This window comes from Lithobates pipiens, unplaced genomic scaffold, assembly GCF_037356315.1.
Source record: "Lithobates pipiens isolate NorthernLeopardFrog02 unplaced genomic scaffold, aLitPip1_a1.2 Scaffold_16, whole genome shotgun sequence".
Lineage (NCBI taxonomy): Eukaryota > Metazoa > Chordata > Amphibia > Anura > Ranidae > Lithobates > Lithobates pipiens.
Window position 1 is genome coordinate 584,648,947 of NW_027507748.1, and position 18,378 is coordinate 584,667,324.

Here is an 18,378-nt window from a genome sequence, read left to right on the forward strand (position 1 = left end):
ATTTTCAACGCACACACAACCCCTGCACGCAATTTACATGGCGTCTCAACTAAAGTCTCCTAAGTGATCCCATTCAATGTTCAATTCTCACAACAGACATTCAAGATTATTTCTCCTTGAATAAAAATGACTTAACTTCCCCAGAAGTGTTATGGGCTGCACATAAGGCGGTTATTAGGGGGAGACTGATTCAAATTTCCTCTCAGCTCAAGAAGGAACATAAGGCGGACATAGATAATAACTGAAATTCTTTTGAGAGTTTAAGCAAGGCACACAAAACGCAACCCAACTAGGGCATCTTTGAACTCCCTTAATTCAGCTAGAACAGCCCTAAACATGGCTCTCACTACTGAGGCCGAAAAGCAATTACGATGGTCGGGTGCTCGTTTTTATTATCAGAGGGACAAAATTGGAGCCAAACTTTCTCCTAAGCCCCGTTCCTTCACATTCCCCAAAATCAGAGATTCTTCAGGTGACTTGACAAAAAAAATCCCCTTCGCATTATGAAAACATTTCACAAATTCTATACCTCCCTTTATAAACAGGACATGGCGACTCCAGACTCTTGGACGAGTTCCTCAACACTATTCCACTTCCGAAATTATCTAAGGATAATGCCAGCCTCCTGGACGAACTGATTTCTGTTTCAAAGGTCCTGGAGGTTATCAAAAGGCTTAAACCTAACGCTGCCCCAGGCCCTGATGGCTTTTCCATAGGTTATTAAAAGAAGTTTGCTACTGTCCTTGCCCCACACATGGTCAACTTCTTTAACTATCCGCTCTGGCTCTCTCCTGGATAAAGCCCTGAACTTAGCCTATAAGTCAGTCATCCCTAAACCTGGAAAGGATGGGTCGCTGGTGTCTAACTATTGCCAGATCTCGCTCATTAATAATGACCTTAAGATCCTAACTAAAGTATTATAAAATAGGCTCTCCACAATTATTGCTCTGTATATATACACACACACACACACACACAGGGACCAGGTGGGCTTTATCCCGGGGAGACAAGGACCAGATCAAATAAGGAGCGCAGTTGATATTATCTCCCTCTTTAACTCCCGTTGGGATGGTGGACCTTCCCAGGGGGGATTTCTTTTGTCAAGCGACCTTCAAAAGGCTTTTTTTTTTTTTTAATATGCTTACGTGGCCCTACTTATTTAATGTCCTGGAGAGAAAAAAAAAAAAAAAAGAGTGCCGGTCAGAGTCGCTGTACTAACAGTCCAATGTTAGAACACAACAGCTCAAGTGGCGAGGTTGCTGTACTGACAGAACACTCAGATCAGCGCTCTCTGCTATTGACGGAGAGCACTGATCAGCTGCTGGCTTTCCAGCTTGCATGTCAGAGGAGCCAGCCAAATCAGGCTTTAGTAGGACTGGCTGACATACACACGGGCCGAATGTCAGTTTTTATTGAATCTGCCGATGTCTCGACACTGTGTACTAGGCATTATTCTCCAACATCCACTCACTCAGTGAAATTTTCAATTGCTTTATACAAAACTACGTGCAAAATCCCCCTGTAAATTTTAAAGAGGAAGTAAACCCCGACGAGTTTACTTCCCCTTTCATTCCCTGCAAAGGTAAAGCATAATGGACTACTATGCATAGCAAAGTAGTCTAGAGGTCGACCGATATGGGTTTTTCTCTGGCTGATGCCGATATTTAGAAATCATGGCGGCCGATAGCCGATATATGATGCCGATTTTTTTTGGGCCGATATGTTAGGTCGATTTTATTTTATTTTATTTCTTTATTTTTTTCCTTTTTTTTTTTATATATTATTTTTTTTTTTTAATCCCCCTTGATCTAACGCACCCTTCCCACTGGGGTGTTTTTCAGGCGCTTTTGGGCTAAAAATAGCGCCTGTAAAGTGCCTGCAAAATGGCTCCCCTGCAGTCTGTGTGAAAGACAGAGTGCTTTCACACTGAGGAGATGCGCTGGCAGGATCTTTAAAAAAAGTCCTGCAAGCAGCACGTTTGGAGTGGTGTATACCGCTCCTCCACCACTCCTGCCCATTGATATGAATGGGCACCACTGCCGAAGCGCATGCAATGCGATTTGGCAGCAGTGCTTCATGGGCGCATTTAACCTCTTCCTTGGCCGCTAGCTGGGTTATATGTGCCCCACTAGCAGCCAAATAGTACCGCTAAAATGATGGTAAAGAGCCGCTAAAACTTGCGTTTTACCATCAACGCATGCCCGCTCCAGTGTGAAAGCAGCCTTCATAAGTGATACAGAAAATTTCTTACATTTAAACATTTATTAAACAAAACAAACCTCCAATCAGTTTACTTGTATGTATGATTTAGATAAAAAAAAAAAAAAAAAAAAAAAAAAGGCTAACTTTACTGTTTTTATTTTATTTTTATTTTTTAAATAGTGTATTTTTTCCCCAAAAAATGCATTTGAAAGACCTCTGTGCAAATGCCGTGTGACATAAAATATTGCAACAACCGCTATTTTATTCCCTAGGATCTCTGCTAAAAAAAATATATATAATTTTTGGGGGGTCTAAGTGATTTTCTGGCAAAAAATACAGGATTTTTACTTGTAAGCAACAAGTGTCAGAAAAGATTTAGTCTTTAAATGGTTAAACTGAGAACTTCTACACACTGAGATTACTTCATTCATTCAAGTGTAAACATTGTATCTTTCTGTTCTTTTCTTGGCAGCCTGCCCAGAGAGGAGGAAGACGTTTCTATGGCAACTTACACTGACTTCTATACAGAAGTCATTTCAAAGTCCTGCTGCAGTTCTATATCGGCTTTTTACCAGCACAATCAGCGATGCCGATTAATTAAAAAACGGCAAATATCGGCCGGCCAATATATCGGTCGACCTCTAAAGTAGTCCATTATGTGTCACTGATACCGCGTACACACAATCAAATTATCCGGCGTACTTAGTCCGCCGAAACGCATTTCACCGGACAATTCGATCGTGTGTGGGCTTCAGCTGACTTTTCCAGTGTAAAGTCCGGCGGACTTAGAAAGTATTTTTTGCATTCCAATGTTTCCACCGGACTTGGGTTTCAGCGGACAATACGTTCGTCAGTATGCTAGTCCAACGGACTAAGAATGACGCGTGCTCAGAAGTATGAAAAGGAAGCTATTGGCTACTGGCTATTGAACTTCCTTTTTCTAGTTGCGTCGTTTGTGCTGTACGTCATCGTGCTAGCAAACGCCGGACTTTGTGTGTCCAAGTCCGTTCGGTAGAAAGTCCGCCGGACTAAGTACGCCGGACAATTCGCTAGTGTGTACGCGGCATTACCTGACACAAGAGTCAGCGAAGTCACCGATGTCCCCTGTAGTCCGGCACATCCATCTTCTCGGTGGGTCTTGCTCCTCCGCCACTCACGGAATATCGCCGTTGACCGCGGCGCACTCAATGTGCCATGGACAGCGGTGCCCGTCTTTCGGCAAATATCTCCTAAACCGTGTACGTTTAGGAGATATTTCTTGGACCTACAAGTAAGCCTTAATCTAGGCTTACCTGTAGGTCAAAGCTGGTTGTAAGGGTTTACAACCACTTTAATGCAGGTCAAATAAAGGGTTTATCTAGGACATTCCTAACCCTTGGTTTCCTCAGTTTGGGTCATTGATAGATTTGCTAGTTTGCTTCCAATCATCATGCTGACAGACTAATTTCTGGTTCAAGTTCAACATTTGAACAGATAGCCTCACAATCTCACTAAGCAGACTTTAATATAATGCAGAAGGTATAGTAAATTTGTTGACTGAGCTTTCAAGGCCTTGAAGTAGCATAACATTTCCACCACTATGCATCACAGTTATGAGGTTCTTCGGAAAACACGTCTATTATTGTGACCGAACGGCTCTTTGATAGATTAGTCTTCAGCACGTGGTTCCAGAAGGCCTGGTCTTTACCTATCTGCTTGATGACAAACTATAATGTTGATCTAATGCACTTTGAAAAGATACCTCAAGCAAGAGTTGGAAGGGTCATCAGAACACCTTGCATTGAAATTTGAGGTCCTCGCAGATTTCTAATACAGTAGTTGCTAACTTAATATACGGACACGTATCTGTCCAGGAATTCAGCGATGTTCTAACCCGAGCAAATTATCAACTTTGGTTGCAGGTGCCAGCATCTCAAGTAAAGGAAACAGGAGGCAAAGCCTTGTGGCCTCAGACAGTTTACTACTGCACATGCACAAGCCGTGCTGTGCCTTGTGAATGGTCCTGCAGTCTTCTGGGACCTGTGATGTGTCCCAGAAGACTGCAGGGGAAAGGGGGGGGGGGGGGGGCATACTTCTGGCTCAGTTAGTCGTGGCATATCTGACCGGAAGTGGGTACCTTTCAAAACAAGTTGACTTCGCTGGGTCAGCTAGTCCAGGTGTCTAATCTACACCCATTTGTAGATTAGTTTGTCCACTTACAATTATTGATTTCAACTAATTTGGAAATGTTTAAATCCCTTACCAGACTCATAGGCATTCACAACTTCCTGAGGACCTTAGAGTTTGCTACTTGTATTGCCTCCTGAAGAGCAGGAGAGGTGTTATGACAGGTAGGGGAGAGGTGTTAGGACATCTGTTTCAACCTCTAAAAACACACCGCATCTAGACTATGTGCACCGCATGTGGTTGCAGCAAGGTCCCATTCAGTTGAACGAGTGGGCATTTGGGAGGGTGGTACTGCCTGCCGATCATGAGAGGAGGAATGGATTTTTCTACATGACAAAGCACTGCGAAATACATACACCCTGTCTGTCGCCAGTTGGCCGTTTACCACATGAAGCTGTGTCCAATCACCGGTTATATTTGTAAACAGAAGAGGCACATGCATCAGGGTGATCAGGGATGGTGCGTGTCTCTCGGACATGGCCCATCCCCGATCAGGGCATTTCATTGGCTGTTTACCACATCCAATCACAGCCGTCACTATGAGATCCCGGCTACCACTTACACCGATAGTGTGAGAAGAGAGCAGGGATCAGTGTGTGATCAGTGTCTCTACATTGTACACCTTACTGTGCACAACATGGGGCCACGCTCCCCCAATAAAGAGAACTTGTCACCAGTACCATCACACAGGCCCATCAGTACCACCAGCTGTACGGCCACACAGGCCCAACATCATGTCTCAGAGTTTACACACCTGAGGCAGCATATGCCATGCTTACCATGTCGGAAGATGAGAGCAATGGGGAGCTCCAGTCATCCAATTCTGGTTTGTAAAACATGCCAATAGAGAACAGTAGAGCAGAGTCAGTCAGCGGAGGAAACCGTTCCTCCTAAAAGAATAAGGAGATCAGGACCAAGTTCAGAAGACCTGCCTACCACCAGCAGCATCAGACCCCAAGAAGAGGAGCCCAGTACCAGTACTGAAATTATACACCGAAATCAAAGAATCCAGGCCCAGTCCTATCAAACCCCTTCTTTAATAAGGGTTTACATTTTTTTTCCCCCACATTTAAAAACTTCTGGAATAAAATAATATGAACCGTTCAAAAAACAACAAAAAAAAAAACCTAAAGTTTGACTTACCGGTAACTTGTTTGCTAGTCTTTCAGGACAGCACCTGAGAGATAGGGACTCTTCCCCCGAACTTTAAAAGGGAGGCACCTCCCTACTATAACTCAGTTGTAGAAGAGAACCTCCGGCCCCAGCTAGAACACAAACATGCACAAGTCACAGTATAGTATATTAAACACAAAACGGTGGGATGTTGCTGTCCTGAAAGACTCCTGGAAAACAAGTTACCGGTAAGCCTAACTTGGTTTTTCCTAACGTGTCTTTCAGGACAGCACCTGAGAGGATAACAGACACTTACCACCTTAGGGCAGGACAACAGCTTGCAGGACCTTTCTGCCAAACACCTGATCACTGGCAGATGAGAGATACAGCCTGTAATGTTTTACAAACGTGTGAAAACTTGACCATGTTGCCGCCTTGCAAATTTGTTCAGGGGTGGCACCAGCGCTCTGCCCAAGTGTAGCTGCCAGTGCTCTGGTTGAGTGTGCACAAATTCCTGCTGGTGGAGACAGACCTGCATGCAAATAAGCCTCTGAAATTGATCATTTCAGCCATAGAAACTTTAGAAACCTGGCAAGCTATACTGTTGCCCGAAAATAGCACAAATAGTGAATCTGAACGTCTAAAGAGCTTTGTCCTATCCAAGTAACACAACAAAGTCCTCTTGACATCCAACATGTGGGGGGGGGGGGGGGGGAAATAAATAAAGTCTCCTTCTCCCCTGCTGGGTTAGGGCTGAAGGTTGGAAGTACAAGGTCTTGGGCACAATTCTGCACTGAAACTACCTTTAAGAATTGTGGGTCTGTCCCAAGTCATCTGGAAAAAATAGACAAATAAAAGGTCCCTTAATTGATAGAGCGTTTAGCTCACTGATCCCATGTGCAAAAACCATTGCAATCAGAAACACGGTTTTATAAGTGAGATAGCCAAGAGGCGCTTCTTCCAAAGGCTCAAAGGGACTCTTTGTTAGAGACTGCAGGACTACCGACAGATCCCATTTAGTGAAAGCCCCAAGTGGCGATGGTCTAAATTTCTAGAGCATAAAAAAAAAAAAAAAAAAAAAAAAAAAAAGAAGGATTACCAGCAGATTTGAGGCAACAGATTTTTCTAAGAACACTGCTAGCGCAGTAACCTGCACCTTCAGGGTACTAGCCACTTTACAGCTCCATTTTGTAAAAAATTCTACAATGGAAACAAGACTCCCTGGGTCCTAGGCAGACAGATTACACCATGTATTGTAAACCTTCCAGACCTTCGAATAAACGTCCCTTGTCACTTTTTTCCTACTTGACATTAGTGTTGTAATCAATCGTTTGGAAAACTCCTTGCTTCGAATGCCGCGTACACACGATCAGACTATCTGGCAGACTTAGTCTGCCGTAAAGTCCGCCAGAATGTCCGAACGAGCGTACCTGCTCACACGTGACTTTTCCGGTGGATGTAGTCTGCCGGATTATCCGCCGTACTTTTGAAATGAACGGACTTGCCCACACACAGAGGAAAGTCCGTTCATATTGAGCGCGGCTCCAGGTAGCCGGGACCAGCGAATGAAGCGTCGCTGGCCCCGTCACCTGGTATGGACTTAAGGGGAAGCCCTACGCACAAAAGAGCGTGGGCGCCCCCCCCAGGTCCATTTCAGACCCTTATCCGAGCACGCAACCTGGCCGGGCAGGAAAGGGGGTGGGGACGAGCGAGCGCTCCGCCGAGCCGTACCAGGCCACGTGCCCTCCAAATGGGGGCTTTGCAGAAGGGGGGCCCCCACCCCAAAGCACTTTGTCCCCATGTTGATGAGGACAAGGGCCTCTTCCCGACAACCCTGGCCGTTGGTTGTCAGGGTCTGTGGGCGGGGGCTTATCGGAATCCGGGAGCCCCCTGTAATAAGGGGACCCCCAGATACCGGCCCTCCACCCTATGTGAATGAGTATGGGTACAATGTACTCTTACCCATTCACCTGTGAATAAAAAAAAATTAAAAAAAATTGAATGAATGAAATGAATGATTTGTATAGCGAACTAAAAATCGCCTCAAGACGCTGTGACGAGCTTTGATCATCATCAGCTAGAAGAGGAAGGTCTTGGCGTTTTTTCCTAAAAGCCAGGTGGTTTTCTTCCAGGTGGATGTTGATTGGTAGAGCATTCCATAGCCGAGGTACTTGGACAGCGAATCTCCATTCCCCCTTAGATTTGTACCGGGCTTTTGGCATGAGGAGGAGGTTTTTGTTGGCCGATCGAAGACTGCGGTTTGGTGTGTAATGATTTTCTCAGCTACGTATTGCGGAGCTGCTCTATGCACGCATTTGTGGGTGAGGCAGAGGGTCTTGAATGTGATCCGATTTTTTACGGTTAGCCAATGTAGGCTCCTCAGGGAAGGAGAGATTGGTTCCCAGGGTTTTTTTTCCTGTTATCAGCCTTGCCGCCGTGTTTTGGATCAGTTGTAATCGCGCAAGTTGATATTGTGGTAATCCTATGTAAAGCGAGTTTGCGTAGTCCAGTCATGAATTAATGATTGTTCCAACTATCACTGGATTATCATTCTCAGCCGTGGCATTGTCCGTTAATATCTGAACATGCTGGCAGTGAAGATCGTGAGCAAATGCCTTTAGAGATAAGGCAATTGCCTTAAGCGCTCTCCAGTTTGAGGACCTTGTTGGCTCCTTCTTGGACCAGCTTCCCTGAATGAAACTCTTTCCTAGGTGGGCCCCTCTCCCCCACCCCAGAAACTGGCATCGGTTGTCAGTCTTTTCTCGACTGGAAAAGCCCAGACGACTAAACCCTCTGATAGGGTATTCTGCCTGCCTCTTTCACCACCGTAGTGATCTCTTCACCCGAGGTGGAATTTTTACCTCTGTTTCCAGGGATTCCAATTTGTGAGCCCATGATCTAAGGAGAAAGGCCTGCAGGCACCTGAAGTGTAGTCTTGCCCACTAAACGGCCCGCATTGATGAAGTCAGAACACCCAAAGCTGACATAATCCCTGTTAAAGTCAGCTTCTGGTTGGTCTGTAGTAACGACACCAGATTACGAGTCTTGTCCTTCTATAAGGGAAGAAAAATCTTTTGATACACAGAATTGATTAGATAACCTAGAAACCAAGTCTCCTGAAATGGGTCTAGGAAAGATTTTTGGAAGTTTAAAATCCACCCCAGAGACTCCAAATGGCTGTGTGCTCTGCCTAAATTTCTCTGCAATTCCTCTCGAGGGGCGAAAAATAGATTGTCTAAATAAGAAATTACTGCGATTTCCACAAAGCGGAGCTAAGGCTTCTGCCATCACCTTGGTAAAAAGATAATTCCGCCTTTACCTTTCGCTTTTTGTGTGGACCAATTTTTCCTTCTCTCCTGAAACTTGCTGTCTTGCTCCTGAGCTTTTTGGAGGTCGAAAAGTGTTTTGGGACCCGCTTTTTCTTTTTGACCGGGAAGGACTTATTGGCAGTTCTGTCTAGGATACCATCTAGATCAGGGCCAAAAAGGTGGTCACCTGAAAAAGGGAATTCCACAAAGCTTGCTTTTTGGATGCTGTATCACCTGGCCAGGTCTTTATCCATGAAGCTAGTCTTGCAGCATTTGTCAGACCTGATCTAGCTCACATTTTAAATTTCTTCAGCTGAGGCATCTGCAATATAAGCAATTGCAGAGATCAGGGTAGGAAAAGAATCCAAAATCTCTTGCTTAGGGGGGAATCTGCCACTAGAAGCAAACTTAGTTGGTTCACCCAGTATTCCAGATTCCCGTCTACACATGTTGTGGCCATTGCTGGCTTTAAATTGCTCATGACCGATTACCATGATTTCTTGAGCAAAAGATCCATGCGTTTGTCCATTACATGTCTTCAAAAGACAGGTCTGTGGATCTTGAGACCTGGGAGAATGCAGCATCCAACCTGGGCAACTTGTTACACACCGCAGAAGGGTCCTCCTCAAAAGGAAAGCGCCTTTAGGGGGCTTTGGAAAAAGTTCTCTCTGGATCCTGACATTTTTTTAAAACGGAGTCAGAAATGACCGAATGGACCAGGAATGTCCACCCCTTAGGCTCGTTTAACCCTGCATGCATGTGGTCATGAAGAAATAATTCTCTCCTTTCTTCACTTAAGCCAAGCATAACACGAATAGCTTTGAGGAGCCCATCTACCTCTTCTAGGGATAGCTTAAATTTGGAGGGGGCCACCTCAGCCTCCTCTTCCGAGTCTTTAACGGAAGGCACAGGGGACAGCTCTTCAGGTAGAGCTTCTATCCCGGTGGTGGAAAGGGAACCCTGGGAAGACTCTGAAGTGGGTAGCTGACTAGCAGCTGGGTTAACTAAAGAATCACAAAAAGTTTTAATTGTGGCATATTCATAGTGATGCAAGCACTGCACAGGGCTCCCCCCCCCCCCAATTCTCTCCCATTTTGGCCCTGCAAGAAGGAGATATTTTTTGGGGGTCAGAGCTTTTAGCCGGAAAACAGTCACAAAAATAAATAAATAAATAAAATAAAAGGGGGGGGGGGGGGGCGGAGGAGGAGGAGAGGAGAGACCAAAACCACAGGTAAGAGAAATACGCAGACTTTAACCGCTGCCGCTTACCTGAGCCTTGCTGGTGCCTGCCCCCACTGCTGCAGAAGCAGACTCTTCCATAGCAGGTATGCAGCTTTCCACTTGTGGCTTCACACCCTGCTTCCGAACTCACATAGTGCCTCTGTACCGGAAGCGCAATTCGACGCCAGCTCCTGTCCTCCCTCCTCGCCGGAAACTACATTTTCGGTGATCTGCTCTGTCACTTTCGCGAGAACTGCAGGAAAACCGCCGCTTCCCGAAACTGTGTAGGCCACCGCATCTACGGCTCTCACCAAGCACCCCCTTGACCGCCCCCTAGTGGCCCCTCTTTCCCTGTCAGTGACATTTACAGTGTCCAATCACAGCTGATCATGATGTCAACAAGAAAAGCCATTGATCGGCTTTTCCTCACTCGCATCTTAACGGGGGTCTGCATGTCCATCCACGTGTGCAAATTATGCCCAATTTGTACCAGTCAATGCCCACAAATGGTCACTGACTGGGACCATTATATAAGATGATGCCCAGCAATGCCACCCAGTGTCCACCTATAAGTGCCACCTCATTGGTGCCCAGTGCAGCCATATCAGTGCCCATCATTGAAGACGAAAACATACTTATTTACAAACATTAACAGAAAGAAAAACGTGTTTTTCAAAATTTTCGGTCTTTTATTTGTTGCACAAAAAAAAAAAAAAAATACAAATTGCAGAGGTAATTTAAATACCACCAAAAGAAAGCTCTATTTGTGGGAACAAAAATGATCAAAAACTTGTTTGGGTGCAGTGTTGTATGACCGCGCAATTGTCAAAATGCGACAGCCCTGAAAATCAGCTTGGGCAGGAAGGTGTCTAAGTGCCTGGAATTTCCCTCCCCTCAATGCTATTTGAGGGGAGGGAGACAACACACAGGGTACCCCCAGACTTGAGGACCTATGCTGCTGCCTGCAGCACACCGAGCCCAAAAGGAGATATCCTCATATCTCCTTACAGCCACTTGATAAAACTTGAATGTATGTACTGAAGACCAAGTTGAGGCCTAACAGATCCGAGCCATGGAGGCCTGGTGACCCACTGCCCAAGAAGCACTAACCGACCTAGTAGAGTGCGCTCTCACTTGAAAAGGGGGAATCTTAACCCTTAAAATCACAAGTTTGAATTATAAATTGCCGAATTCACTCAGCGACAGGATTGCGACGCTGCACGTCCTTTCTTAGGACCCTCTGGCAGTATAAATAAGACATCAGTCTTCTGAATCTGAGCAGTCGTCTTTAAAATAGACTTTGACCGCTCTCACCACAATCAAGACAATGTAGTGACTTTTATTCCCTGAAACAAGGTTCTGGAAAGACGGTCTTGGTTCAGGTGAAAACCCGAGACGGCTTTTGGTAAAAAACCTGGGGACGAGGGCGCAACCCCACTCTGACCTCACGAATAATCAAATTTAGCTCTTTACAAGAAAGAGCAGCTCCTTTCTGAGTATACAGCAACCAAATATACCAACTTCCTTGTCAGAAGGACTAAGGGAATATGCTGCATCGGTTCAAATGCTGTTTTTGTAACACTGACAAAACTAAGTTCAAGTTCCAAGGGTTCAAAATACTGTAGGTTTGACTGGCAGATTAAGCCGCATAAGCCCTTGCATAAAACCCCAGACTGACAGGCAACACAAACTCACTTTAAGGCCCTTACGCTGAAACAGGAAGAATTGAAAAACCTTGACTTAAACACTAAAAAGTACATTTTCTGCGCATAGTGGTGGAATTTCCAAATGGGGGAATGAACCGGGCAGACTATTGGCGAGATCCCTTAAAGCAAGACAAACTACCTCCTTTATCCCTAAGATTAAACTTCCCAATGACGATAACGTGCACGCAACCCCACACATCACAAAGGCGTTTAGGGATTACTATGCCGATTTATACAACGTGACAAGCGAGGCATCTTCTCTGTCCCCACAGGAGAGGCGTAAGCGCATATTCTCCTACTTAAGGGAAGCCAAGCTGCCTAAACTTTCCGCCTCGGCTCTTAAGACCTGGAAGCGGCATTTTCTGTGGAGGAGTTCCAGACAGCCCTGAAGTCTTCCCCCACAGGGAAGGCTCCTGGCCCCCGATTGATTTTCTATTTCTTACTACAAGACGTTTAGCGACATCCTTCTCCCACATCTCACGGCATACCCCAAACATCAGGTTTACGCCCTGAATCTCACAGCACACATTAACGTTATCCCTAAACCAGGTAAGGATCCCACCCAATGTGGCAGGCCTATATCCCTATTAAATGTTGACGTTCAATTATACTTCAAAAGGTAATAGCTAACCGTCCGCTCCCCCTTATACCCAGCTGGATCTCAAAAGATCAAACGGGTTTCATACCCAGCAGAGAAGCCAAAGATAATCCCCTCCGAGTAATATCCCTGATCCAACTTGTCCGGAGGCGATCCCAGCACACCCTACTTATTTCTACTGATGCCGAAAAGGCGTTTGATATGGTGGACTGGGAATACCTTAGAGCGACGTTGCGGCACTTCGGATTGGGCCCAAGAATGTTTCATCGCATTTCCTCCCTGTACTCCAATCCCACAGCACAAATCCGCATTAATGGTACTATGATTCATGCACACTCCTTAACGGGACTAGACAGGGCTGCCCCCTCTCCTTTTTCGCACTCACCCTAGAACCCTTTCTGTCCACGGTTAAACGAAACTCTGATATACACGGTATTCAGATGGGCTCTATAACTCACAAATATGCGGCTTATGCTGATATCTTGTTTTTCATACAACAGCCTCGTATATCACTGCCTAACCTAATGTCCGCTTTCTCCACCTTCCAATCAATCATTCTCCAACTTCAAAATTAACCTCGCCAAGTCTGAGATTTTAAACATCAACCTCCCTAGACGAGAGGAGGAATTATTACGCCCCCTCTTCCCTTTTAGATGGGTTCAACGTACCATGAAGTACTTCGGTATATACCCTTCATCTAATGTTCATTCACTTTTTAAGCACAACTATATCCCTCTATTGAATAAAGTGAGTGAGGACTTAAGGAATTGGAATAGCTTAGCATATTCCTGGCTAGGCAGGGTGAATGTTAAAATGAACATATTACCTCGGGTACTTTTTCTCTTCCAAATGATTCCACTGTGTGTGCCCATAGGGTTCTTTACTACACTGCAGACCATGATCTCCCGCTATATCTGGAGAAACAGTCACCCCAGAGTCTCTAGGGACGTTTTATACCACTCCAAGGTCTGAGGGGGGACTGACCCTTTCCGAACTTTAGAGCTCATTATTATCAAGCTGTAATACTGTCTAGAATAGCAGATTGGAAATATGCTGTCCACTCAAAATTATGGGTTGACCTGGAACATTCCCTCAGCAGCACTGATCTCTCTGTGGTTCCTTGAATACCCCGCCCACACAGGGGCCTGCCTTGGCCACACAACCTCTTCACTTACCACTTCTACCTTAGATGCCTGGGACACTTTACACAGGAAATTCTCTTGGTCATACGATTCTCCTTTATTACCGCTTCTTAACCATAACTATTTTTTACCTGGCTTACTAGACCCAGGCTTTAAGACATGGTCCCCGGACCGACCCATACAGCTACACCATGTCCTCCGAGCAAAGGCTATTAAGCCCGTCTGAGATCATTGGCTCCAGATAAACTACATTCCTGGATAATTGGAGGTTTACACAGCTTCAGTGCTTCATTAGAACCCTCTCCCAGCCGTTAAGAGGGCTAGAGGATCTAAATTTTAATCGAGGAGGTGTTCCACCCGGAAGATCGACCCTTACACTGCATTTCGATTTTTTACAAAGCTCTCATTTCACTCCTCGGCAACGCACAACCGGCTTCCTTAGTCAAATGGGAAGTGGATCTAAACTCCCCAATCACAAAACACCGAAAGGATAAAATCCTACAGTTAACCCACATCTCATCCCTTGCTTCTAAAATGGCAGAAGTGAACTATAAACTGCTCACCAGATAGCACTACACCCCGTTGAAGTTGCACCAGATGTTCCCTGACAATTCCCTGTTTTGTTGGAGGAATGTGGTTTTAAAGCAACTCATGCACATATCTGGAGGACAAGCACCAATATCCGACCGTTTTGGACCATTACCCAACTTATACACCGGATCACGGGCACCAGCCTTCCCAACAACCCTTGGACCATTCTTTTCCACGCCACCATGGAATCGGTTGGCCCGTATAAAACGGTCGATCATTCCTCACTTGTTGAACACAGCAAAGGCATTAATACCCGCTCTTTGGGGACAACCTAGGATTCCAACAATCAAAAGCTGGCTACAAAAGGTAACAGAAGTGCATCTCATGGGAGGACATTACCCACCACAACAAGAATACCGCTCAAAGACATGCTAGAACTTGGATCCCGTGGCTGGAATTTAAAACCACCTCCTATTACAAAGAACTCTTAACACAAGATCCCGACGCGACCACCCCTCTGAACTTGAAATAACAGCATCTTTTGTACAAGAGCTATAAGCTTATTTGGACGTACGGGTTTAAATACCAAAATATTTATTTCCCAGTCTCTCTCTCTGACAAACTACACTTGCTTTTTCTACCCTTATTTTATGCACAGACGTATGATCTTATCTTTCCAAAGGTTAGCTATAATGGAGCATAAACTGTAGTATCTGTAAGATGCAGGTGGACATATAGCTGGCCCTCAGAGGCCATTAAATGTTCAGGTAACCATTAAATGGTCAGGTAACCAGCACCATTCTATATGTACCACCAATTTTCTGTTTATTGTCAGTTGTTTGTCTCAAACACTTATTAAAACCAAAAAAAAAAAAAAAAAACCCAGACTAAAGAATGTGTAGCAAGCGGTCTTTGAAATAAGACTGACAAAGCTGAGACTTGGCCCTTAATAGTACTCAAGGCCAACTTCATCTCTACTCCCAATTGTAGAAAGTTAAGAATTCTGCCTATGATATACCTCCGAGGGTGCCAACCCTTGGGATTCATACCAAGAAACGTAAGCCCTCCAGACTTTAATATAGAGTTCTCCAGAGCTGGCTTCCTTGCATTAATCAAGGTAGAGATAACTGACCCAGAAAGCCCACGTTTCTTCAGAATGGGGGTTTCAATAGCCAAGCCATTAAATTAAGTGTTCGTAAGTTAGGATGGAATATCGGCCCCTGTGAGAGTAGGTCTGGCCTTAGTGGAAGGGACCATGGACCCTCCACTGCCATCTTTAAGATTTCTGCATACCATGACCTTCAGGGCCATGCTGGTGCTACCAGAATTACTGGATTTCTTCCCAGCTTGATCCTGCAAAGAAGTTGAGGCAGCAACTGAATAGGGGGAAATGCATAGATCAGTAAGAACTGATCCCACGGGAGATCACCATCACATCTGTTCTGCATGCAAGTGGATCCCTTGTCCTGGACACAAAGTAGACTAACTAAATGTTGAATCTGGAAGCTAGAAGATCTACATCCGGAGTGCCCCATCTTTGGCAAACAGCCCAAAAAATGTCAGGTGAAGAGACCATTCCCCTGGGAATAACTGCTGCCTGCCAATTCTCTACTCCTGGAATGAAGACTGCGGATAGGCATGGAACATTCTTTTCTGCCCAAGTTAGAATATGGTTCACCTCTGTGCTCAGACTCTTGGTGCCTCCTTGATATAGGCCACAGTTGTGGCATTGTCGGATTTGAGTCTCACAGGACAATCCTCCAACTTGGAAGTCCAGGCCTTCAGAGCCAGATGCACTGCCCGAATCTCTAGGATATTGATGGGCAAGGTTCTTTTGGTTCTTGACCACTGTCCCTGGACAGCTGTCTTTTCTAGTCCTGCATCTGTCATTACCACTTTCCAGATAACAGGTCTGAAGTATTTTCCTTTCAGTAGATTCTGGGTTAGTAACCACCAACTGAGGCGTTGGGACACCCTTGGGGACGGCCACATTGGCAAGTCTAAAGCTTGAATTGTTTTTTTACAAATAGATAGGGTACTGTTATGCAGTCTTGAATTGAACTGGGCATAGGGAACCGCTTCAAAGTCACCATCTTTCCTAGCAACCTCTTGAAAGGCAAATGGAGGGATTGCCTTTTGACCTGACCGCACCAGTTCTCTTATGGAGTTCATCTTTGCCTGAGGCAAAAACACCTTTTTCTTGGCTATGTCTATGATCAGACCCAAGTATTCCAGCCTTTTTATCAGTTTTAAGGAAGATTTCTCTAGGTTGAGAATCCAACCCAAACTTTCCAGGTTAACTGGTTGTAACGCGTACGCTTTGCTCCAAACGAGCCACCGACAGGTCTATTAGCAATAGATAATTTAAGTGTGCAAAGACTTATTCCCTGTGCCCTTAACCTGGTGGGGCCAGGACTTTTGTAAACACCCGGGTGCTGTAGCAAGCCCAAAGGGCAAGGCTACAAACTGGAAATGCTGCTGTTCTACCTCGAACTGCAGAAATCTTTGGTGAGTGGGAAATATAGGTACATGTAGATATGCATCCCTGATGTTAATAGATGACAGAAGTTCTCCTTGTAGGATAGAAACCATTGACCTTATCAACTCCACGTGAAAGGAGCAGATCTTCAGGAATCGATTTCAATTCTTTAAATCTAGAATGGGTCTGACATCTCCATTCGGTTTTGGTACTGTGAAGAGGTTTGAATAAAAACCCAATTCTTGCTCTTCTGTGGGGATTTGTATGAACACCTCCTGAGCCATTAATGCATGTATACTAGCACAAGCTTAAGACGGGACGCCTGGTGAGTAGAATCTTTAATGGCATTTATGGTAAAGCATAATGCTTTTAGTAGTTCGGCTACAAATCCCGGGCTTGTTCTGCAGGAACCTCTTTAAAGGCCTGTATAAAATGGTCCTTTAGGGATTGACAGACGCCTATTGCAGTGACTGCCGATGAAAAGGCAGATTTTAACAGGAATTACAACCTTTTATCTGTTGGATCCTTAAGCACTGGCGAACCCCCTCCCCCCCAAAAAAAACTGAGGTACTCCAGGTAGGAGGAGAGGTTATATAGGGAATGAACTTCCTGTATTGGGTATACCAGTTTCCATCACCTGTAGGTGCCTATATACCTATTAAGTTATTGCTTAAGCTCTTTGTCCCATGATATACGACAAAGAAATTAATACACCAAGTGTATAACCTTGAGAAGTCAGAGCCCCATGTACAGCTGGTGCCCAGTGTTCCAGTGTCTCTACAAAGACATAGGGATTAGAACATAGGTACGTCAACACTGGTCTGTTTGTTTTATGGTAGACCAGTTTTAATTCAAAGTAAGACAAGTGATTCAACGCATTGCACCTCTAACACTAAATGATGAGTAGAACTGACCAGTGCAGTTGATGTCTCCAACAGATACACGGAAGGTAAAGTTGGGTTGATGTGCTTGTCCCTCAGCTTTGAGCAGATCATACACGGGGGTCTTCCCTACCCGAGTCCCATACTCTTGAAGTAGGCTGATAGGGGTCTTCCCGGGACTCGACGCCAGCATCTGTTCTACACTGTAGAAAAAAAAAAAAAAAAAGAAAAAAAATTATCTCCAGTATTTACATGATGGCAAAACCATATAAAAACGACTCTGTTGTACAAGATGCAGACTGATGTCTGTAGAATTATTCACTCTGGACCAAAGCCTGAACTAGTTATTTCTCTACAGCCAGTACAGCAAGCCCCTGGGAGCACCCCACCAGCTTGTACAGTCCTCTGAAAGGTTTTATTTTGCAGCCAACACATTTTAGGGGCTCAGCAGCCCCCCACTTCTTCAGGGCTAAAAAACTTTTCCAACCCAGGGGCTTATATGATCTGCTTTTTAGCCCTAAAGCAGGGAAGATAGGAGCCCCTAAACACATTGCCTGCAACAAAATTCAATCTTTGAAAGGACTATACTCCTTCAGGGGTCGAGTATGAACCCAGTTGATGGTGAGCAATTTCTAAGACCACAAACCACCCATCATGTTATAACACAAGGTTCAGCACGCCTACATCACAAAGACTGCAAGAACACAGAGGGACAGGGCGCCAATGACAGGCACAGAGGGATGGGGTGCCAATAATGCGCAGAGTAATTGGGGCGCAGATGACAGGGCACAGAGGGATGGAGGCATGTTGATGATGGGCAGAGGGATGGGGGCGCCGGCGACCGGGCGCACAGGGATGGGGACGCCGGCGACCGGGCGCACAGGGATGGGGGCGCCGGCGACCGGGCGCACAGGGATGGGGACGCCGGCGACCGGGCGCACAGGGATGGGGGCGCCGGCGACCGGGCGCACAGGGATGGGGGCGCCGGCGACCGGGCGCACAGGGATGGGGGCGCCGGCGACCGGGCGCAC

General features: G+C 45.5%; 1 protein-coding gene across 2 annotated transcripts in view; it reads right to left on the minus strand.

Moving 5' to 3' along the window:
• Positions 1–18,378, minus strand: part of TARBP2 (TARBP2 subunit of RISC loading complex) — a 53,426-nt gene that overhangs the window by 34,264 nt on the left and 784 nt on the right. For both annotated transcript variants that reach the window (XM_077483828.1, XM_077483827.1), the window contains exon 2: positions 17,381–17,550. In XM_077483828.1, the coding sequence (XP_077339954.1) occupies positions 17,381–17,550 (170 nt within the window). The remainder of the gene's footprint in view (positions 1–17,380; positions 17,551–18,378) is intronic.